This window comes from Caloenas nicobarica, chromosome 1 (assembly GCF_036013445.1).
Source record: "Caloenas nicobarica isolate bCalNic1 chromosome 1, bCalNic1.hap1, whole genome shotgun sequence".
Taxonomy (NCBI): Eukaryota; Metazoa; Chordata; class Aves; order Columbiformes; family Columbidae; genus Caloenas; species Caloenas nicobarica.
The window spans coordinates 116730268-116754763 of record NC_088245.1 but is presented as its reverse complement, the minus strand read 5'-3'; the positions used below and the strand labels follow the sequence as shown (position 1 = coordinate 116754763).

Genomic DNA, 24496 nt, shown 5'->3' with positions numbered 1-24496 from the left:
AGATTGGCTTTAGAAACTAAAGTTAGAGCCTACAGCAGCAGCAAGCAGCTGGAACAGTGGTCCTCCTGCATTTTAACAAACTCTATACTGCCAACTCAGACTGATTACCATGTAGCCACCTAGGCGTATCTGGTATGCAGATGTTAAAGACTTAACAATTAATTATACGGCCACTTTAAACAACTAGCTTCGGTGAAACTCTGCACCAGTAACTGGACTATTAATCTGATGAAACCTCTGAATTAACTAGAAATGCATTAACTCAATACAGACGAGTTAAAAGCTCAAGTTGAAGGAAATCCTCACCAAAAAGTCCACAGCATGACTGATTTTCAGGCAATCAGTGCTTCACTTTGTTTAAAATTAAGAACCCACAGCCGTGACAGCCTGATCCTGCAAAAACATTGGGAGTCCTAACACTAGATAACACACGTGCAACTTGTTTTATCCCTTTTATTTTTTTTTTCATCTCCTCCTTAAAAGGCCTTGCTGAAACACTCTACAAAGCTGCAATTACAGTTGCTTATTGCTGATAAAAGTAGATGGGCGCTCTCAAACTTTCTGATACTACAGCACTTGGCCTATCAGAATCACAACGTAGCATATTTTTACCCCAGAGATACCATTCTTCCATATGGGAAAACTTGTCTGCAAGGTTCTTCAGAAAAAGTTTGTCACAATAACACTGCCCATCTACTTTGAATGAATTACAGCAGCTTCACTCTTGTGGCAGAGCTGAGCTCCTAATTTCTAATGGTGCACAGGGTCACCTTAGCACATTTTGCAATCACTATATAGAGTAGTAAAGATGTTCACCAGAAAGTTTATGCAACGAGTCTCAGAAATGGAGCTTCAGGATCTCCTTAAGGAACAAGGGAATTAATAATAATTTAAAAAAACTTAACAACTGTAAATCAGTAAGTAGAAATTTCAGAGTGATTTGAAATATCAGGGAACCTATTATGGCATTGTTTTTTAAAGAGTATTTTAACATTTTAAGCCTCTATTGTTTAGGACAAGCAGAATCCCATAAAGGGCCTTACTCTATTTCAACTGCTTTATGTCCAAGACAGCTGAAAACAATGCAAGCTTCTAAATATTCCCACAGCATTTACCTTTGCCTTACCTTTGTTTTTGCTAACCTTTCACTGCAAACTGGTCCCTGCAATCTGACAACCTGACAGTGGTTGTTCTTCCTCCTGGCACGTAGGTAATTTTTTTAAGGTATGGTTTAGTTGGAAAGATTCTATGACTAGTGTACTAACTCCTTTCTTACCCTAGATCATGCTTCCTGCTGAAGTTCTGGGGTATTGTTTTCCATATTAAGCAACCTCAAAACAGACAAATAAATTTAAAACAACATAAAGACTAGCATGTAATAGTTTACTTAAAACATCGGGGTTCATGCCTATCAAACGGGATGACAGAGCTGTATTTTACTTGTTTTCATAATATAGTTTTGTACAGCTTCATCAGATATATTTGATTCCTATCAAAACACTACAAATGTTCAGTAATTAGACTACACGTTCTTGTCTGGTAAAAATTGTCCAGAAAAACTGGCCGTGCAACTCTTCCTTTCTATCTATTGATCTTAAACTGGGTGATTAAAACCAAGTGCCATCAAAAGTAATTTCCAATGATTGTAAAATATATTAAACCGGATTTCCTAGACCTGGGCAAAGCTGCAGCACGTTACTCAATTGAACACAGAGTATTGTCCAGGATGCCCAAGACGTGAACAACTTCAACCCCTCCAAATCTGACATTCCCAGTAAACAAGACAAATTAATTCACTGAGCAGATCTTTTCTGGAAGTGGAACAGATCTCTCCTCACAATAGGGAAAGTTGAGCATATTAAGAGGACAAAAAGATGAAAAAGTAGTTTCCATTCATTTTACCACAAGAGCAAATGACAGTTTCTAAAAAGCGGGTAGTTCTAAAAAAGATTCAAGACAGGGATTAACAGCGTCTTTTAACAATACTCAGTATTTGGTTTAGGAAAGTTAATCCATGCAAGGTGATCTTCTGACATCTGCTTTTGAAACACAGTTAAAACTAAACTGTTATAGAAGTAGGCACACCTATGAAGCCACAAGGAACAAATGCATTCCAGAACAACTGTTCTTTGTTTTATTGAATGGTTGAAGCAGGACTATAATCCAGGTATATTCAAATCAAGTGTTGGTCCACTCTTATCATCAAAAAGATTTGATTTAGGTTTTTTTATAATAACATTAACACAAATGGAAGGAATACGAAGCATCATAATGGGAACTTCCAACTGTACAGATGCTAGACCATGATGGGACTGGTGCTACTTCAGTATTTATAGACTCTCCATCATATAGACCAGCCACACTAGTGTTATTTACCTCCAAGTCATTAAAGTTCTAGGTAAAGGATCCTCCTGTCTACTGCTCACATCGGAGCCATCAACATGCATCAAAATGCTGTCTGTGCCACTAGAATCGTAGTCTTGTAGAAATACTTCTATATTTAGTATACTAAAGAATAATTACTATCCTCTCTGAAGTTAACATACAGCCATTATAAATATTTACATCAAACATTTACAACTGGTTCATAATATACAACAAAACAATTTAGCTGTAATTTCTAACCTTCCAGTGTAAAAGTGTCAAACAACGTGTTGCTACCATTATTTCAATTTCTCTGTTTTGCACACAGTCACAGGCAGTACAGGGCATTTCAAAAACTCATGTTACATAATAAAAAAAATGGAATGATGTTACTTTAATAACAATTAGTTTGGAGTTGTTTTTTTTTTAAACTAGCAGATTTCAATGTCTAAATCCTATCTGGTGCTACTACTAACATTTAAAATAGGCTTGAGAGGGAAAAAATACTTAGAAACTAATACACCCTTAAAAAAATTCCACAATTAACCATGTCAGAGTATTTGTTTTCCACACAGTTTAAAGGAGATCTTAGTCTTCATCATTTCCTTGCGCTGATATACAGGGCAGTTCAATCCATTCTTATCTTCTGATTTGTCATCCTATAAATAATGCTGTCATACCCAGGATCCATGTTCCAGAGGTTGTAGGAGATAACTATCACAGCTAAAGCAAGACCTATCATCATCCACAGAATAATGTTGAAGATCACAGCGTAGTTGTAATTATATTGATAAGCAAGGTTATATGGATTATCTGTTTCGCTCTGTAATAAAGAAATTAAGTGTATTACTTTAAGGTTAGCTTGCATACAAAATACATTCTGACTACATCGAAAATCCAAGCAATCTGACTAGGAGATGCATTTTTGCCTAGACAATTCTGACGCTAGGGCACAAAACGCAAAAGCGACTATGTGACTGACATTAATGGAATCCAAAGGAACTCAGTGAGGACAACTGCAAAGCCCTGCACCTGGGACAGAATAACCCCACCTGACAGCACAGGCTGGGCAGCAGCTCTGCGGAGAGGGACCTGGAGGTCCTGGTGGACAAGGTGAACAGGAGTCAGCAGCATGTCCCTGCAGTGACCAAGGGCAACTGCATCCTGGGCTGCATCTGGAGCGCAGGCAGCAAGTCAAGGAAAACAATTTTTTCCCCACCCATGAGGCAGGACTTGCATGCACTACTGTACTGGGAGAAAATGGCAGAAATGCACATTCTAACAAGACGCAAGGGAGAAAGTTTTCACAGCAAAAGACTTTGTAACAAGCTGTCTGGAGAGGCTCTGGGACTTACAGCTATGGACTTTTCAAGAACTTGGCTGGACAAGGACCTGAGCAGCCTGACCTAACTCCTAAATTAATCCTGCTTTGAGCAGGAGGTTGGAGGCGCTCTCTTCAACCCAAATTACCACATGATTAAGCGAAGATCAAGATAGATAAGAGGACCTCTTCGCGCCCATGCCTAAATCATAGTCAGTATTCTAGTTCTTAAAAGAAGAGTTATGCTCAAGTGAAGAAGTGATACAGTTTGAATCACTTTTAATAAATGATATATAGAAAAAACATACTACCTCTGAAGACTGGAGAATGGAGCGAGTCTTCCTCATGAGGGGAGAATTAAAGGCCTTTACAGCCACCACTTCTACTACTGCATTCCCACTATACAGATTAAACATCTCATCTGCAAACTGGAAAAGCAAAAATAATTAGATTTTAAAACTACACTGTAGCAGGGAATTAAGGAGAGTTTTGTCAGCAAGATGTACTAAACAAGCAAGCAAGATGTCAGGTTCAGGAATAAGAACCTTAGGGGAAGTTGTAAAAAAATTGTACTATTTTAGAATTCCACTAGAAGTGTCAACTTTCACCTGGTTTACATCATCTTAAAATCCCCTGACCACTGTTCAGCAGACTGTAGCTTATGACAGCTTTCTGGGCTGAAACTCATTCTTCCATCCCTTTTACAAAAGCCCCATCACCATATAGCTTCCCAATTGTACATCTGTCAGCTTCAACAAAATATTTAGGTTCTCAAGCTTCCACTGGGAAATTATGAACCTGAATATTTTGATCTGGTCCAAAGACTAATATGTCTAGTATTTAAATATATTTACTTAAATGCGAAGAGGCCAAAGAGTAATGTTTACAGATAAAAGTTAATTGGCTTAGCAAATTCACACTTTTTACATTTTTCCATCATGCTTTTGAAACACCCAAAAGTGACTGGTCTTAATAAAGATTTTAGCTAATGACTGCATAAGACCCGCTAAAGAATTTCTTTCTTGAGGACATTGATAGATGAACAGCAGTTGTCTTCAGAGGCTTGGAAATTTAGATTTATACAGCTTTGTGGGCAAAGGGAAACTAACCACTGTACCCTGGGATAGATATTTCCCCATTTCTGAGAGCCAGTTTTTGTGAGACATCCAGTGTTTTAAGTGCAAGATATTTATTTCAGAAAAACAAACATATCAAGTCATGTTGATATATGGTTTCGATATATTCCTACTCCTTTATGCAAAATATCTAACACATTGTAGAACCAAGTCAACACTTTCCACAGAGTAATAAATTGTAACATTCAATTTTCTAACTAAGCCACTGCATCTTAAAGACCAAACAACAAAACCAAGGACGAGTCAAGCCATCGCTAATGAAGTGACGATTCAAAGCAGAGGACAGTCCATCAGTTAACTCCCTTGTAGTTAACACAAAAAATATTTCCTGTGTGTTTTGTTCATTAGGTAGAAAGCATACCTTTTGTAAAGAGTCTACAAGGATTTGAGAAGCATCCCTGAACTGCTGAGAGTCTTCCCCATATCGTTTTCCAACCTCTTCCAAACCAGCCAGTTCCAGAGCATACAGGTCTGGAGAATGATCTTTGGCTAAGTGCTTGTGTCGAGACAGCTTTGGCACACCATGAAGGGGAGAAAGAAATCAATTAATACACAGGTTACTTTAAAAACATATTTCACAAAATAAGTTTGCTGGGACTAATTCAGCCTCACTTTCCGCAGTCATATTCCATATTGATTAGGAAGCAGAATTGCTTCCCAAGTAACTACAAGATGTCCACAATTGTTTCTTATTCTACAGAAGAAAGCAGATTATCATCATGTAGCTTCTATTCCTAACATGATGTTATATACATGTAATATAGAGCTCTGCTAAAAAGAAACATTATACTTACACATCAGAATCCTTGTTTAGTAATTGCCATAAAAATAAAACTTGGACGAAAAAAATATACATAACTACAACACTTGGATACTAACTACTACTCCCTCCACTGAAGCTGGCCCTTGCAATATTGAGTAAGTTCCATCTTCTGCCTTGCTGTTGCTCAAGTACAAAAGTAGTTTACTTAAGGAGTATTATCCCATTGTCATTAAAATCCAACCGAAAGAATTCAAATTATCTCAAAGGAGAGTAGTGATATTCTTGCACTTCTACAAGTGTGAAGCTGCAGCACCGACATTTGCCTGCACAAGAGAGCAGTCTCTGAAAGCAAAGAACTTAATCTGTTCCTATCTTCCAATCTACTTTAACTACAGCATTGCTAGTCTGCAAGACAAAACCAAGTTGTTCTACTCCATTTTCTCAAGGGCCCCATTTCTCTCTACTGGCCCCATTTCCCTCCACCGCCCTTCACCTAATGTGAACTTGAGTTCTTCATGACTTTTTCTTTCACTTTAAGTAGCTGAGGGCTGCAGCTTAAAAGACAAAAATACCCCCAAAATCCCAACACAAACCCCAGCAACAAGATAGTAGCTTCTTAGTAAAGAGATCATAAGAAAGTTTTTGCTTAAAAAGGTCAGCATGAAAAGTTCACTCCTCCATCAGAACATATCTATCACCACCACTATTCACACTACAAAAGTCACTCCAGTCTTTTCAGATAAAATGTTATGGTGATATTTCAAAGTAAAATGGTGGACATGGCAAAGAACGTGTTCTTAACTACCGTTATACTTCTCAGGTAAGAAAACAAGGAAAGCCCCAGCAAATCCTTCATTGAGTACTTTGTGTGTCTTTCAGTATGGAGAAATAGCAGCTCAGAATTCCTCCGTTCTCACCAAACTCAATACAAAAGAAACTACAGATGATAAAGTTTCTCGTTTTCTTCCGCCAGTGACAAGGCTGGTACAAACAGCTTGAGATTGCATTATTTAAACTGATGCAACCAACCGATGACACACTTGAATTTATATCACTGGTTGCCAAGTATCCTGGCTACAGCTTCTCTACCTTTAAATGAGCTCTCTGAAGTTAGTGACATAAGATGGGGAAAGCATTTTAAAAAGTCTTACCAGGCTTGCAATATCATGTAGGACTTGTAGTTCTGACAGAAAAAGCAAGTCAACCTGGGGGAATAGGCAGAAAGAAAGAGACAGGTATTTCCTTTAATGAAACCAAAGTTAAGGAAGTCTCATTTTGTTGCGAGTCTCAGTATTTTATAACAGGTTATGTCTGTTACAGCATCAGAACATGCTAGAAGGAAATTACTCTTTCAATAAAGTTACTTGCAAAAAAATCTTGAAACCTAGTTCTTAGAATACAGTTAGAAAAAAATTAGAGTGGGCTCTCCAAGGCAAAGGAAGGCGAGGAAAAAAAGAAGAAAGAAAAAAAAGGAAAAGCACAAGCTAACTAAGAATAATAGAAAAAAAATCGTAAAAGTTCCCACTGATTTAAGGTTTTTACCTCATTGTTTCTGCTGAGGGAGTTGAGAGGAAGGGAGCTGAGAATGGAGTTGTCCTGGAATAAGCGGTTTCGCAGTTGGCGCAGTGTGACAGAAAGGTCTTCAAATACGGAGTTTGCCTTGCCCACCATGTACACTCTCTGCAGGAACAGCCATTGTTTAATAACAACAGAGGTTGGTTTTTAGTTTTTCCAGTCACGCATTAATAATCAATCATACTTGCAAGTTCTCTCCAATGCAAAATATTTAATTTAATCAATTGGTTTTGTTCCAACTGCACAAGTGGAAAGAGGTTTACTATTTAGAACATCTGGAACGCAAGTGAAGCAATACTCACTTCCTCACTGGGTGCCAGCTGCAAGACCACAGGAGTTTCCTCAGAGAACAAAGTGTGAATAGCATTCGCAACACTGTCAAGACTGATAGGAACAGCCTGTAAGACAAAGTCTAGTTAGATTTTTGGGTAAAACAGACCCTAACAATATAAAAGGAGATAATTTGCTTAACTACAGAAGTCTGGAAAAATAGGACAACCTCTTTTTGATCAAAAAGTATGAATATTTCCAAAGTAATAATAACAAGTAATAGGAGCCGCCATGCAAAACGAAACACCAACTGTCTATCTATGAACAGACAATTTATTTGTATATACAGCAGACACAATACATGTTTAAGAAATCCAAGGGGCCATGACTGCGTAATTAAGAGGCTTACTTAAGCTAAGAGTTTAGCCTTGTTTATCAGTAAAGCGAGACCAACAAATATAGAAGCAATACTAAAGGGGAAATCAATCTTAGTGCAAATGGAAAATGATGAACCACAGGAAACTGATGAATGAAAATAAAGCAGCAGAAAGACCAACTGCTGAAACACCAAAGAAAAGAGCCATATTAAAAAAAAAAATCACAAAGAATAAAATAAATCCTAGCATGGTATAGTGCCATAACTGGCAAGCTAATAAAACTGTTAAGTTTTTCTAAACACTTACTTCTGGCTTTCAACTGAAAAGAAACAGAATGGCACATTGCCAATCACTAGTTAAAGAGCATAAAACATTTTTTCTAATAAATTTCAGTAAGTCTGTAAGCTAGGATAATTTGTACCCAGCGGTCTTGAACATGGACTCAGTGATGATCATTTGAAACTATTCTTGAATACTGGAGAACCACTACTTCGCCAGCATACATTTGGGGCAGCTTATTTGAAGCCATGGCAGAAGTTAAACAATTAAAGCTCAGGAATATTAATTGCTATTAATGGGAAATAAAGAAAATATGCACTATGTACACATCAGAACTTTATAAAAGTTACAAGTGCAAATACAACTGAAGACTTCTTCAAGTATATTTAAGGTTTCTGCAAGTTAGCAATACCTACACAGTCAGGTGCAGACAACCCTAAATTACCTTTGATCCAGATACCATTTCAGCAATGTCAAAATGTAATTGTGCCTGAAGTAGTGAGCTGTATTTGAAAGCTGATGTGAAAGCAGATCCATGCCAAGCAGAATTTGACCTGACTTCAATGTAAAGCCACATAATATTCCGATTAAATGCTGATATCTCAAAATAGATTAAAAGACTGCCTGATAGCTGTAAAAGTAATTTAATAAGTAAATCATCATCTCATCTTGGGGTGTGTGACAGGGTGTCAATATTAAACAAAACACTGTTTAACACTGTCACTGATGATTCCACAGTTTGACCCAAATAATAAAATGACCAGTAATAATTAACAGGAGCACAGCAGTCACACAGAGCCAAAATGCATGGTAAACTGCTGCAAACCAAAGTTTTCCAAGATAGGCAGAGGCAAAATTAACTAACTAGAAATAATCTAAAAAACCAACTTATTTGAAACCAGTTTGTGGGCTGGACAAGCAATAGCTCAACATGAAGAACTGGTCCAATACTGCAGCAAAATGGATAAAAGCAGACAATGTATTTATAAAGGGGAGTGAGTAGACACCGTACAGTTATCAATATTTTATAAGTTACTGTATTCCTGTTAAGATGTGCGTGGACAAAGTCATTTGACAGGAGAAGAGGCAATGGGCATAAATTTAAAAACAGGAAATTCTATCTGAACACAAGAAAACAGGTTGCCCAGTGAGGTTGTGGAGTTTCCATCTGTAGACATATTCAAAACCCAACTGGACGCAGTTCTGGACAGGCTGCTTTAGTTGACCATGCTTGATCAGGGAGTCGGACTAGATGATTTCAAGATGTCCCTCCCAACCTAAATGATCCTATGATAATATGACAATTTTGAGAAGAACCTCAGCAAAAACAGATAGTGACAAGTAAATGTAACATTTGTTTTCTTTTTGATACAGTATAATCAAATTGTGTCTCAGAGTGCTATATTTCACATACACTCAGCAGAAGCAAAAAATGTTAATAATTCTGAGTACGAATCAATAAGTTAACATGAGAAGCAGTGGATTCTCTGCCTCTTAGTACAAACATGAAAACTAGATGCCTTTTGAGGAAAATACGCTTCGGTCAAACAAGTTACTGAACTCAACACAGGAGGAGGCCCTGGGTGATCTTAAAGGCCTTTCACATTGTACAGGAGCCTGACTGGATTATTTATCTATACAGCCTGATTCATCACTCTAGGGGAGTATGTGAACTTCAAGTGAAGTAACAAACAAGTCAAGGACTACAGTAGAGAGTCACGTAATTCTCATTAAATCACAAGAGTCACAGAAATCATGCAACAGTTCCTAACGTGGATACTCACATTCTCAATAGGGTAAGAAATCCCTTTCGCAGGCAACATCAGTTGGTCTACACCTTTCACTGTTACCAGCACAGTAGCTCGTGGTCTGTGAAACAGATCACCCACAGCAAGACCAGGCCAGGAAAGGTCCTATTACAAAATGGTAAAAAAACCTGTATTTCACAGGGAGAAAGAGAGGAGCCCTGTCCCACCAGTACAGCAAAATAACTTACTATCACGTTAATATCTCTGTGCAGGACAGCCTATTGGAAATTTCATGGGGAACTAAGTTAACACTAGAATGCTTTCATCTTGAATAATGCTGTTGCAAGTTAACCATGAAGAAACTGTTAGTTTGAACTGTTAGCTGCCAGTAATTTCAAAGTAAAGTCCACACTGAGAAAGCATTATACACATTGCATATATCAGGAGCTATTTCCCATAATTAAATTAGAAACATTATAGTCTGTATTTAATAGGTGGAGGCTGAAATGAAATTAAAAAACAAAACAAAACAAAAACCCCACAACCCTTTCACAAAACACCAGAGAAGCAGGTTTAGGCATATCAAAACCCTAATATTTTCAGTACCAGAAAGAAATGAGGCGGGGGAGGAGAAAAAGGGGGCAGCAGGTGTCAATCTACCAACAGCCTATTAATCTAAAACTTACAAATTTGCATAGAAAGATTAAAAGATTCTTTAGTGGTTTACTACAATTATGTATCAGTAAGACCACAGTGAAGGCTACCTGGTTGGTTTATTCAGGTACAAAATACAAATTCATCTATTTGGAATTTGGATTTTATAATTAAATGTCATCGACGTTATGGCCTGTATCTCCTCAAAGAAACAAAAGAAAAAACTTTAAAGCATCATCAGGGACAAAAAGGGGGTTCAGTTTTATCTTGCCTTAACAGGAGAGGAATATTGAATCACTGCTGTTGAGAATAGTAAGAATTCTAAATTCTCTACAGTGCGCCTACTGCACTGCCAGTTTATGTTCCTGGACTATATCCTTGATGTAAACTGCAGAACAAGTGTTTGGGCCCTGCACTATACTCCACATCACGGCTGGAAGCTGCCTCAGGGTTCTTTCTGCCTTAGTGACAATGCTGACAACTTTCAGTTTCAGGGTTTAACTGAATAGGGAAATGCAAATATTTCCTTCCCTGCCTGCTTTTAGGATTTGACATAATACTAATAGAGAACTATTTCTAAAGGATGCTACGGACCCATCACAGCAGATGAATTCCAAGCTTTGGCAAAGGCACAGAGTGAGTACTAAACCACTTTTTTCCATGATAACCACGTTACACCTCCAGATAACCAATATGCCAACAGTTAAGTGTTCAAAATGAGCAAAACCCCACTGTTTTTCTGGGTGTCTTTATGTGCAATGCACACAATACCATCTGATGTATTATATATGTTACTAGCTTAGTGACAAAAAAAGTAAGTAATTGACAGCAAGATATTTTTAGATAAATTCCAAAACACACGCTAAACAGACCTGCACTAGAACCAGCCTTATCAGACCTCTTGCATAGCTGCAGTATGGAAGAAATGGGAAACAGTCTCCAGTAGGCAAGATGGAAAAAATTCAAGGGCTCCTATTCATGTGCCTCACTTTAAACATGAGTAAAAGTGTGTTCAAAAACCTAATTTGGGAAACACTACCACCAATTAGGTTTTCGAGTCTTTTGGTTACTTCCTAACTGTTTGGTTTGTTTGTTCTTATTAACTATGCCCAGCAGACAAGCTTGCTGACCTGACAAAACACACCTGCCTAGCCAAGACGTTTCTCACAATCTTCAGAGTATCCAAGAGCAGAGCGCTATGGAGAGCTTGTAGGCAAGTAACAGTCGTTTCCACAGATTCTCAGTATGTGACTGCGGATGGGGGATACAGCATGTAGTTGGGTCTCAGAGGAACTGAAGAACACCACAGTAAAGACTCCACGGGCTTGCTTCCTCCTGTAGCTGATGACTCAAATCAGCCAGCTAGCACAGCCTTTTGCTGCTCATATGACTGATGTAGCTCTGTGCTTGGAAACCACACTGACAGGTCATACATTCCTCAAGACAAACACGATGATATTTTATATATGCCAGCACATGACAGGAAGATTTGCATGTTAAGTGAGCAGGTCTGTAGTTTCGGAGGCATTCCAAAATCAAGACCTTAAACATACCTCTTCAACAGAAAAACCCATGGATAATGCAGCTACATCTGGGATCCGCTCACCAGGAATGGGCCAACTTCCATTTCGAAAAACAACTGATTGAGGTGATCGTAAGATGCTAAATTCATCACCACATACACCTAAAACCAAAAAAAGCTGTCAGTTTATACAATCTTTCCTTTACATCACAGAAAAAAAGAACATATTGGAGCTTAATAAGATTCCTTATTCCTTGTTCTCATACCTATCAATTTATGTAAGATGACTAATAAGAACCGATCATTTTAATGCTCTGGAATACGAAATAAAGTTTCTATACAGCAATGACTAAGGATGGACAAATCCACATTAAAAAAAGTAGGACAATTATTCAAACAACAGCACAGTATATTTCTGCATACTCACTGGCAGGTTGTGAGCAGTGTCACAGCTCAGACCTGGTAGAGTTAGCTCCCAGAAGAACCAGGTAGACTCCAAAATCCTGCTAGTTCACAAGCAGCTATGCAACAACAGGGCTCTATTTGCTTCCAGCACTGCTTGGCATAACACCTCTTTTCACACAGGCAACAGCCTGAGCCACTGAACCCAGAGCCAGGAGGATCAGCAGAGTCAGTGCTGGCTTAAACAGAGCACTGCCAGGAACAACCTGGCTTCTGCAGAACAGCTCCAGTGTCCCTGCTCTGCCTTCTCAGCCACATGACATCGTGAGACATTTTTCTTCCTCATATGAGGTACTGGACCTAGGGTGATTGTGTGAAGCCACAATCTGCACTGCTTCTCACGTTGGGTTTTCACTTATTTGTGATCCCCTCTTCACTCTCTTCCCCATTACCTTGAATAGCAAAGTTGGCTAAAACCATTATTTCTAATCTGTTGTATGATGATAGTAATTTATTGTGTAATAAAGTCAAAGAGGGCTCCATGAAATAAGAGATGGCCTTATTTCAGCCTAGCTTCCTATTTTAAAGTCACTTAAGCATAACTGCAATACTGCGTACATTTAAAAATTTATTTAGATAAATGTTTGTGTATTTACTGTATATAAACAGTAACATGCCCAATGCAAAAATTCAGACATATTGCCCCAAGAGCAATCTGTATATGTTTCTACCAAAAAACTCATCCGACACAAGACTTGAGAAAAATCAAGTAGGAGAACAATTAATATTTGTAGGCCATCTGAGTTTGAGTTGTAATTATATAATCAGTCTGACTACAGACTCCAAAATTACGTGAATAAGATAACCTTTAAAAATAAATAGAAATATTTACTCATGTGATCACTGAAAATTAGTTACCAATCCAAGCAGTTATATAAAATAGTTTCGCAGAGCATCTGCAAATCTAAAGGCTATTTACAAAAATAGTGCAATAGTAAATTGATGTGTTGTACAGCTACAATCTTTCTTAACATTAATTTAACCAATCTGACCTTGAAGATGCTGTTTTAAAGCCTGGATCATGACCATGCATACAAATGTTGACAGTAAATCTGAGCTATGTTATGATAAACATACTAAAGGAACAAAGTACTGTGATGCAAGTCGGGGAAGGGTGGCAAAAGAAAGGAAACAAGCCAAACCAACAGATGTACATGGAGCAGATGAAAGCATTTTTTGTTTTAAATTGATACGTGTTCATTGGATGACCTGCTATCAATTTTAACAGTGTATCAACCCATATTTGGAAGAAAAGAAATGTTTCCAGACCAATTTGCTTAGGAAGGAATTTACAAAATTGCTACAAACATTTTTGCTCTGTGTGCAGGATTTCGCATGTTGCTTTAATTTTCCACAAGACTATACAATAGTCACATAGGTTATTAGGATAAGGTGGCTTACTTGGGACAAGGTTGCTTAGGTGGATAAAATTAAAGCATTACCCTCTTTAACATAATTTGCCTTGCTACACTTGTTCAAGGTCTCAATGAGCAAAAGTGAATTTAAACTTGGGAACATAAGCCTTTTCCTCAGACGTGCTGTAATTGCTTGACCATGACACCCCACTGGGCCACATATGCAGTGAAGTCTATAGAGTGAATTCCAAGGTACAATTCATTCTGTGTACTGTTATTCACCCACCTACAGAAAACTTAAACTTCTACCTTAGAGAAGTTGCACCTCAGCTGAACTTCAGTTCTCAAAAGCCTTTGTGAACCTGGACTGGGGAACTAAGGTGTACTGCGTGAAAACTATTTACAGGGCCTGGAAGCCTTAAGCGCACATCACATGCCCGACTCACAACGAACGACCACCTCCAATGACCACAAAAACAGCTCGGCGAAACATGAAAATCCGCACGAGGTAACAAAACGATGGGTACCCCTAAAACGCTCCGCAGGGCCCTTTGCTGGGAAGGGAGGGGGAAGTGCCCCAGCAAAGTCCCTAGCGGAGCTGGGCGGGGCGGGGGGAGCGGAGCACGGAGCTGCAGCGAGGGGACAGCCGCTGCTCGGGGCGGGGGAGCAGCCCTCCGCCCACACCTCTCAGTCCCGAAGCTGGTGGGCGTACGCACACACACACACACCCCACGAGCGCTGCCCCACGGGTGGGACAAGCCACGGGTTGTGTGCGGGGCCCGGGCCGGGCGGGGCTTCCCCCGCCGGGGTGCGCCAGGCGGCACAGGGCCGCGGGTTCCCCGGGTCACCCCCCCGCCCCACAAGGCCCGCGGCCTCCCTTCCCCCTCCCCAACCGCTCGCGCGCCCTTTTCCCAACCGTTGCGGCCGGTCTCGTTGAGGCGCGCGGACGCCCCTTCCCCCGCAACGCCCGCAACCCCCGCAGCGGCTCCGCAGCCCTCCCCGCCCCCGGCGGCAGCTGGCCGGGGACAGCGCTACCGCACGCTGGCTCGACCCCGCTGGCTCACCGGCGAAAAAAGCGGATGTCACCAGTAACGCCACCTCCAGGGCCCAGGGAGCCCCGCCGCGCCGCGCCATGTCCGCCGCGGTGTCGGCTGCCGCGCTAGCGAGGCGCCGGTAGGAAGACACCAGGCCGCACCGGCGGACAGAAAACGCCGAGCGCCCCGCCCCCTAGGGAAAGCTGGCGGACTACCGCCGCAGCCAATCTGGAGGTGAGATTCGGGGCGGCTGGGCGGGATTCTCCAGGAGTGACTGACGGAACTGACCATTCACCAGTGACGCCCACCCCCACCCTGTCACGGGGTTGACCGATCAGCTGAGACGCTGTCCCGCCGGGGAGGCGGAGTCTTAACTTGAGTGGCGTTCCCACTTGTCTAATCAGATCGCGAGAGATCTCTGCACCGCTTCCCTTCCCTCACCGTAAATCGAGAGGAGAACGGTGAGGAGGCGGAGCCCCGCCGGCATAAGTTGACGGCTGATTTGACCAATCGTATTGCGAGGGATCGGGGCCTCGCCCCTCCCACCTCATATCGGTACAACGGCGAGGGAAGCCGCGGTTGGATCGGGTTGCCTCGACGCGGGGGGAGGGAGCTTTGATTGACATTTAAATGCACCATTCAGAGAGCAAGGGCGCCTGATGTCCTGCGTCGGGCGGACTGTGTGGCTGTGAGGCCTTGAGTGTGAGGGCAGGCGGGGGCTCTGGCGGTGGGTGTTACCTGTTCTTCTCCTGTGCCCCTCTGGCTGTGCACCTGGTGTACCTGAGGAGGCACAGAGGGGAGAACAAGCATCCATGTTAAGTGGGGAGCTAGTCTCTCAATGAGAGGTCTTGTTTCAGTAGGAGGAATGGTGGCAGTTCTTGGTTTTATTTTCTGTTTCTCTCTTCAATGACGTTTGAAGTAACAATAAATAAGTTTGTGTGTTTATGCCTGCCACCTGCCTCAGCACTTCACCCCTGAAAGGCAAGAAAAGGAGCTGAATCAGTGAGGTGGGTGCCTATGTATAGTTTGTGGTTTGGATATTTAGGGGTGAAGCTGCCTTCAAGGCCTTTATTTGGCCCATTAAGCCGATGAAGGCGCGGGGCCAACATGAAGCGTGTCTGGAAAATCCCTGCCCGCTTCCCTCCCTGGAAGTTTGTTGTTGAGAACAGTTACAGTAACATGAACTTGCTGCCCCAACCCTGCTATCTCACTTCAGCTGTGCTTACGTATAGAAGCAGGCAGCTGGGTACATGCTGTTCAGTGTATGGGTAGTATTACAGCAATAGGCCATGAGCAATCAATTTGTGAGTATTTCTTGGGGTCTTTGTACGCTATTAGGCTCAGAGGTCGTGATGAGACTCTCTGCTGGGTGAGGCAGAGAAAACCAGGCTTTGAGGGTGAATCGTCATGTAGTTGAGGAGGTTAAGACCTCCGTTTCATTGTCGCGAACATCCTGTAAGAAAGATTGTCTTATTTCTCTCCTGGATTCCTGGGAAAGCAATGTGTGTATGTTCACAGGAAATCCATCAGTGCTAGGGAGTATTTTATCTGCTTTGCTGGTACATAGCGGTGGTGTCACATCCGCATGGTAAGACTGTCTGTACGTGCTGAACATGCCAGAGATTACTGGCCATACAGCTATCTGACCAGAGCTATTCTGATATGTTTTTAGAAATTTCAGCCAAATAGAGAAATACTTTGAAAATCTGCCCGAGCAACATTTCTGTACCAAAAATGAGGCTATATCTAGAAGAATCGGTGAATGACTTGGGGAATGGCAGATAGTAAAAGGAAAGTGTGTGTACGACAATTGAACACTATTTAAGAGAGTAAAGCTGTATCCCTGCATCTGCTACGTGATAGTGTATGACAATGGGCAAATCACTTAAACCCTGTTTTTCATAGGTGGCAATAATAGTCTATTCCTTCTCTGTGAGGTTATTTGTGTAACTGAAGAGGAGCTAATGCTCCCGCTGTTGTCAGGGGGAAACTATACTTTGAATATGAAAAGCATGCCAAATGCGTAGAGTACTCTCAAACTCAGCAGCTGGGCAAGTTATAAGCACTTCAAATTAATACTAATTTATTCTTTACTCTGTATCATGCATCACAAAAACAGCACCACGTAACAGCTTTTGTAAAATAAATGAAAATGAATGTTTGCGAGATTACCTGGATACTGTAGCAAAATATGATCAAAATATGATCAAAAATATGATCAAAATATTTGTTTCCTTATGGGCTCTTCTGCCTTCAGAATAGGATTAGAAGAGTATACAGGAGACAAGGTATGGATCACTGAACAACAAAGGTACAGAATGATTGCTTTTTTAATGAGCCCAGCCTGTTCTGTGCACTGAGCAAGGCAGCTTGATATTAAAAAATATGCTATGCTGTAAAATGACAATGACATCACAACGTGTATTCCCATGAGTTCTGGATTAAGGTTATATGGGTTACCTTATTTTTGGCATTTACTGGTTCTTGGGTGCTTCAGCTTGGAAGTGGAGTGGGCTCTTATTTACTATGTATATTTGAGCATCATTTCATAAAGTTTTACCTATCTGGGAAAATATGGTTGCTGCACCAAGGTACTTGTAGTCTGAAGTAGGTGATCACAGGACATCAAATAAGGGTATACACTGGGTGCCTTGTCACATTAGCATCATCATCCCCTTTATTCTTCCCCCGCCACCTTCAGATTTGGTCTACACCCAAAATGTTCATAGAAATAAGGCAAGAACTGTGGCTCAAAGCAGTAAGTTTGCAAAACTACTAGAGGACATTAGGTGGGTGTGGTGGTGTTTTAGATGGGAATGTGACAGAAAGTGCAGAGCAGGCAAAGGAGTATGTGAAGGAAGAAGTTTATCCCTTCATCTAAATCAAGGATTTCTTACAAATATGATGTGTAAAAGAAGGGGGCAGTGTGAATAAGTCTGTTTTAAAGACATCATTTCTCTTACACCAGTTACTATCTCTGTGTTTCATACCCGTGCATGTTAGCAATCATTCCAAATTTTGTTGTTATTATCTTGACACTGTTTTCCATAAAGTGTTCACTCTGGAAGACATGATACAACCATAGAGTGTCATCTTGGTTTTTTGTATTTGCAGAAGGAATTGTATTTTTGAGACTTTAGGGTTCACATTCCCCTTTTTTTCTGAACTCCTGGTGCTAGCAATATTATAATTTAATTCTAGAAATAGAAGAGAAATCAGAGTTCTGCATTTGAATATTCTTACATTCCTTCTCTGCTACTTGAATTGCTTTTCTTCTTGAATCACAACAGAAATATGGTTTGTGAAGAATTTTGTCTTTTATCTTATGTTTTCCTTTTCTCACCTTGGTTTCTTCTTTGGGAAAATAATAAATAGAAGCAATAAATTTTATTATGAAACAGTCAAGTCTCACTAACTCTGTACACTGGTTTTCAGTGCCCACTAGGTATATCTGTATGTCAGTGAAGCCCAGAAAAAGAGAATAATGCCATCACTTTACAGGCTGGCAGAGTTCTAGCTATTTTCTCTAGGCTTAATTTAGATCCCAGCTGTAAGCAATACTTGTGACAAAATCTACACGCAGTAAAATTATTCTATTAAGCTGATTTCATTCTGAGCTTCTACTCAGAGCAAGTAAAAAACCGAAACAACATGTACATTAGGTCAGAAATAATTTTTATGAAGCCATATATTGCTAGTAGCAGTCACAAAATCGAAGTGCCAGCTCTAGGCAAAATACCAGTATTCGCTGGCTCTTTTAGTCAGGTACCATGCAAAAATGTCTTCGGCAGGAATTGCTCATGTGGTGTGTGGATGCTGCCTATGCCTGGAGCCTTCTATGAGCTCACAGCGTTGAAGATGAAATTATGATGGAAGAGGGAATATGAGGAAAAGGCGAAATCAAAGAGCCAGCCAGTTGTCTGTACTGGACTGGTGTGTTTCATTGTATCACTACTAAATCTAGTGTAGTTGTTAGCAGAAGTAATTATCTCAACCATTGTTTCCAAAGTGGCACTTTAACTGGACAATATTTGCCTAGCTGCTGCAAACACCAGGCCAGTCATATCCTATGGGAAAAAATGAGATCCCAGTGCCAGGTGCCATTTGGAGTTATCAGGTCCAGAAGCACATGGGGTGAGCAATATCCCCTTTGGTACCAGGCTTTACAGTCTCATGGAAAATTTATGTACAGAAGCTAAGCATAAGCTTTTAAAATAAAATTGAGAGGATAAGACACTATTTTTTGTGGTGCTTTCTGACTGTGACACATTAATGGAACAGATGAGGACCTTGCCCCTCTTGTCTGCACTTCAGCCGATCCTTCCCTCTCAGCCCCTGAGGGATCTCTCTGCCCTCAGTGATCATAGCTGACTTTTAGAAATGTATTTTACAAACATTTTGTCCCTGTATACGGCACTGCAGTCTGGTAAGAATATCATTTTGATGTAACAGTTCCAAGGAAGATGGTCATCTGTAATCCACTTAATTTTAGTAGTTGCAAAGTCACATTAATCGCTATCTTTTAATTAAGTCAGCTTAATCAAAACAAAATTTTAATGTGCTATTTTAATGGCCTTGAAAGTAGGGGGAGAGTATGATTTTAAGGATGTTTGATATAACTAAAGGTTTGTAATTTCTGTGTGTTGAGGAGTGAAGCCCAGGGGAAAGAAACACAGTCTTTTCCTGAAGTTGTGGAGAGAAATTAAGATATGTGTGTGTGTGATGCGTATGAATTGTCGTTGATTTGTTAATTACATTTTTATTCAACTTTTCTTGATAATTTTAGCAGTAGGGACTTAAAGCAAAGACTTGACAGCTGCCTTTGATAGGTGTTTTGAATGAGCATCCCTAGATTGTGAGCACTTTTGGTACCATCTGGTGGTTGAAAATACGACTGCAGCCTCCCTGGGTGTGTATTCTCACGCTCAAACCGAAAGTTAAATGAAAAGTTGCCTCTCGGGGGCGCTTCATTTGGTGTTCTCTCTATAGGTTCCTGTTCTGTCTCACTACCCAGCCTTTCTAGTAAACAGTGCCTAAGAGCATCGCTGAAGTGGATGACAGAAATTGGGTCAGAACAAGAAAACACAAAAATTTTGTGGGAACTGGGGTGAAATAGGCATTCACTGTTTCCTTCCAGATCAGCGGAGAATTTAAGTTATTCTAACCCACCTGTTTGAACTTACATGCTTTCTGAAGAGGTAAGAAAGTAATTCACAACGATTTATTAGCTCATTAAGAGGAACTTGCCTTCAGTAGTGCCAGGATAAATTTTACAATCTGCAAAATCTCATAAGCTGCACCACGGGGAGCTTAGCACATTTTAGATGACAACACTTAAATCATCTTTGTTCCTAATTCTTGTTAAAGACTGAAGCTGGTACCTTGGTCAAAGCTAGAAGAATAAGTCAGACTGTGTTTTTATTTGACATACAGCCATTTTTAGAGGTCTTGAGCACCTTCTAGAAAGGCCTTAAATTCTTCCTACATCCTTTCAATCATGGCTCTGAGCTCTGGAGAGAAAAGCCACAAAGCAAGAGAAAGGCCTTGGTCATACACAATAGGGACACACTGCCAGTCCTCTCCAAAAGCCTCTCTCCTACTCCACTTCTTTCTCTACTTGATCTCCCACCTGCAACTTTGATATTTGGTTTTGTTCCTACAATTTCCCCCAATTTCCAAGAAACCCTCAAGGCTAACCGGCTAAGGAGGAGACATTGTGGCATTGAGTGACTGGTTTAGATACTACAAAATGGCATTCCTCCATCCTGTCCTAAATGCAGAATATATATACACAAAGTACCAAGGGCATTATCTTTTCTCTGACCCAACTACCCAATATTAGCATCAAAACCCAATCTGAGCTTGTGGGTGTAGGCATGTCAGCCACTCGTCACACAGATAGGGAGCGATTCTCCAGCAGGTCAGCAGTAGCTGCCTGTGCGCGTACTCATACACAGCTGTGGCAGCAGGGCAGAGTGCTTTGGATCCGTTTTGGTGAAGAATAAAGCTAATTTACACTTTCTCCATAGCTAGCAGTTGTAAGAGCTGGCTTCTGAAATCTGCCTTTATCACTTCTCCAACTGAGAAGGACAAATGCAGTCTTTTATACTTTTGGTTAATGAGGCCTCTCTGCTCTGACTCCTCATGTTTTGCAGCCTCACAAACCTAATATCCTGTTGTGACTGCTCAGCCTTTGTGGAAATGCACCTCTTCTTCCAGTTTGAGAAGATTTAGTATGTGGTGAGACAGAGTTAAATTTTACATTCTTCTCCCTATGCTTGAAGAGATTTAATTGAAGTTCACCCAGGGGAGAAGTCACTACTAGCAGATAAACACCTTAGCTTGCTGTTTCTACTAAAATGGTTAACGATGGAGTAGTTTAGACTTAAAATATAATTTGTTGTCGTTAAGCTTTTATGTTATCTCCATGATATCTCCTGAGCTCAATAGAAGCTCTTGTTGAAGAGTCAGGTGCTTTAGAGATGTCCTATATTTTGAAGGTAATCGTTGCAACCATTAGTGTGAAAATTGCTGAGCTAAGCTTATAACTTCTTGCTTTTGAAAAGGGCGATGTTTCTATTCTCCCTCAAGTCTGGTTATCCTCTGCTATGTATCGCATTGACTGTGGGTCTCGTCTCGGTTTATGGTGTGGTCATTCTGCACCAGCTCTTTTGTGGAGTTGGTTTTCTTAAACTTCAGGAAGCTGAGCTGCCTTGTTGAGAAGCGACATGAGTATCAAAGCTAGGGCAAAGGGAAGAGGCAGGAGCACATGGATAGTAGTGGGGGAAGTGGAGTCCTCCCTGTTTCAGTGCCCCATTAGCATTTGATTAGTGCCAGCTGCATTGTGCCTCTTGGCTTTACATCTAAGTTCAGGGACCATGATTGAACAGTCATTTTAATCCAGTCTCTGCAGTTGCCAGAAAAATTCCCAGTTCCCTCCCCTTGTTTGTGTTGTCGCCCTGTGCTAGAGCCCAAGTCGAGGGGGCTTTTCTTCCTCTGGGATGGGTCACTCCTCAGTGAGATCAGGTCTGTCAGCTAGGTCATGGTGTGGCCATATGGACGTCAGCTTTGCTGCAAGTAGTGAGGCAAGAGCCACTGGCTGGAGGTGGGACTGTCTAAGCACCAGTATGGATTCATACCTGAATTGACTATGAATCCATGGCTTTAAGCCAGATTTTTCTTTTCTGTGCCCTTCAAATCAGGTTTCCAAATGAGCCACCTAAACACAGACATGCTGACCATTCTTCTGTTAATCACACTTTCTTTAGTAGTAACTTCATGTTTGGGAAAATCATACCAGTTCTACTCATACACAGTTGTGCTGCATCCTGGGTCTCATTTGTTGCTGATACTTGTCATGGGAGGAGACAGCATGCTTGAGAGCTGAAGGGATGGTTGACACCATAAGGCCAAACAGTGAACTTAAGGGAGATGATGAGAATTGTTTTGGTAATATAGCATATGAGAAAATGATCCTTTTCCTGTTGCATCTTACCTCTTGGAATTTAAAACCATGGTGTAGCTACATACACATTTGGGAAGGTAAAGAAGGATTCAGTATTTCAACTGCAAGCCACAGAAAGGCTTTTCTAGCTTGCAATATCTTTGTCTCATTTAACAATTTCTATAAGTAAGTTTTGGTGCTTGCTTGGGGTGCTTTCGCTAGTGGTCTCCCTAACTGATTGTAGACTTGTTTAGCTGATTTCCATCTCATGGTTTTTCTATCTGTCATTGGGTTATTGAAGAGCCGTTGCCACATTTAAAATAACTGTTGTGGCGGTCACCTGTGTTTAAAAAAGGAAAAAATATCTGTTCATAAAGCGAAAGAGGGAAACAGATAAAAAGGGCTCTGAGCTGTGGGTGAGGAAGCAGCCTTAGCAATGGAATATTCAGGGCTTTGCCTGAGCAGTTGTGTGAAAGAACTCTTCTAGCCAGTGTGGACTTGGGATAAGACAGATAACCTCAACAGAGTTGAATGAAGTTTACCTTCTAGGGGCTTGAAATGAAATACACAGGTGATGCATGAAGTATATTATTCTCATAAGGCTCTATGAAATGTCAAACAAAAATGCCTTTCATATAATGGTGCAACAGAAGCTGAGAATTGTACAGAAATAAATAGAGCCTTGAAGTAAAAATTCAGTTACTGGAACAATTGGAATGGAAAAGAAAAAGTTGTAACCTCGAATAGTGGGGAAAGAGATAAAAAAAATACAACCTACTTTGGGGGTGGGTAAAAGATGCTTTAGACTGACTCTGATCAAATTTTGCTTATTCTGTTTCTTAAAAACAATGACACAGTCAGACCTATAAAAACAAGGACCTTGCTGATGGAAAGTTACTTTTCTGGGGACCCTACTACACAGGCACTGGATACTATTTTTATATATACTAATCTCGTAACAGAGAATGTCTGTTGTACATTTGCAGAATTCAGTGTCTTTTTTTCTTTTTCTTGAATTGCTATGCTGTCTGTTCATGGAGGACAGTAAAATATTTACGTTCTTATAAATGGTTCAAAACATAAATGAAGCCCAAAGTACTGCTACATCCATTAGGAACAGGGTGGACATGTCAGCAGCAATGTTAAGCCAGGGCAGGCGGTCCATGATGCCACAGACACCTACCTGAAAGGAATAAGTGAGGTCAGAACAATGGGTCTGAAGCACATCACAGCAATTCTTGTGCCAAAGGGGTTTTACTGTTACCTGCTGAAGTTGAAGAACTACTCAAGTAACAATAAATTTCTAGTTAAAGTTCACATACAGGTAGTGGTGATGTTGTGAGGGGTGGCTGGGGGACAGAGGGAAGCAAAGTACCTCTGCTTTGTTTCTATGCCACCATGCAAGAATTCCAGATTTTCTACCTATTCCCATTTCTTTCTCCCATGGAAGGTTGCAAGAGCTTAGTCTTGCCTCTAGTAACAAATAAGAGAGCTGTATTCTTCAGCAATTCTGTTGCTGAAATCTCAGTGTAGTCCCACTGATGTCCCACCAGCAGGTTGGTACTAGTTGTAAAAGAGCTTCACATTATTTCCTGAAGCAGCAGCTCAGCTTGCCACTACTGCTTGCTCCAGCCTGTGTTTTACTGTCAACAGCCTCTTAACAATCAGAAAAGTCACTTTCTTTTGACATTGAACAAGGAATTCTGTTCAAGTGAAGGTTGCGTCCAAAGCTACACTGTCTCTTTCATTGGAAAACTTCTGTCTAGAACATTCTCATGTCAATAAACATGGCATTCCAGCATACTGATGCTGCGGTGACACTGCATTGCACTGTACTGTGTTCAGCTGTTGAAAAGGGGCTTTGTAGTGTGGATAAATCATAGTACTTGTCCCAAACACAAGAGCTCATAAAATTCTTGTGATGATGTCTTAGGCCAATGCTCTGGAACACTGCAGCGTTTTTTTTAAAGCTGTTGTGGTATTAGTTAATCTATAAATTACTCGTTCTGAGGTGGCTTTTTTGTAAAACTTATGTAATAAAAATTAAATAATGATAATGGTTTTTAAAAGAGAGGTATTAAAAGTGCCCTATTCTGCAGACCAAAGCAATAATATGCTGGGCAGCATCAAAGCATTAAACAAGATGGTTTGCATCATTAACACTAAATGAAATGGCTTAACAAGCCAATAAA

At 40.6% G+C, this 24496-nt stretch overlaps 1 protein-coding gene across 1 annotated transcript; it reads right to left on the bottom strand.

Annotated features, from left to right (window-relative positions):
- Nucleotides 1–1833: 1833 nt before the first annotated feature.
- Nucleotides 1834–15059, bottom strand: ATP6AP2 (ATPase H+ transporting accessory protein 2). The gene is made up of 9 exons (XM_065637715.1): nt 14891–15059; nt 12041–12171; nt 9870–9998; nt 7462–7557; nt 7127–7264; nt 6736–6789; nt 5183–5332; nt 3997–4113; nt 1834–3187 (listed from the first exon to the last, which is right to left on the bottom strand). Exons 1-9 carry the CDS (start codon nt 14958–14960, stop codon nt 2993–2995), a joined length of 1080 nt encoding a protein of 359 aa, XP_065493787.1. The 5' UTR covers nt 14961–15059; the 3' UTR covers nt 1834–2992.
- Between the last annotated feature and the right edge of the window lie 9437 nt (nt 15060–24496).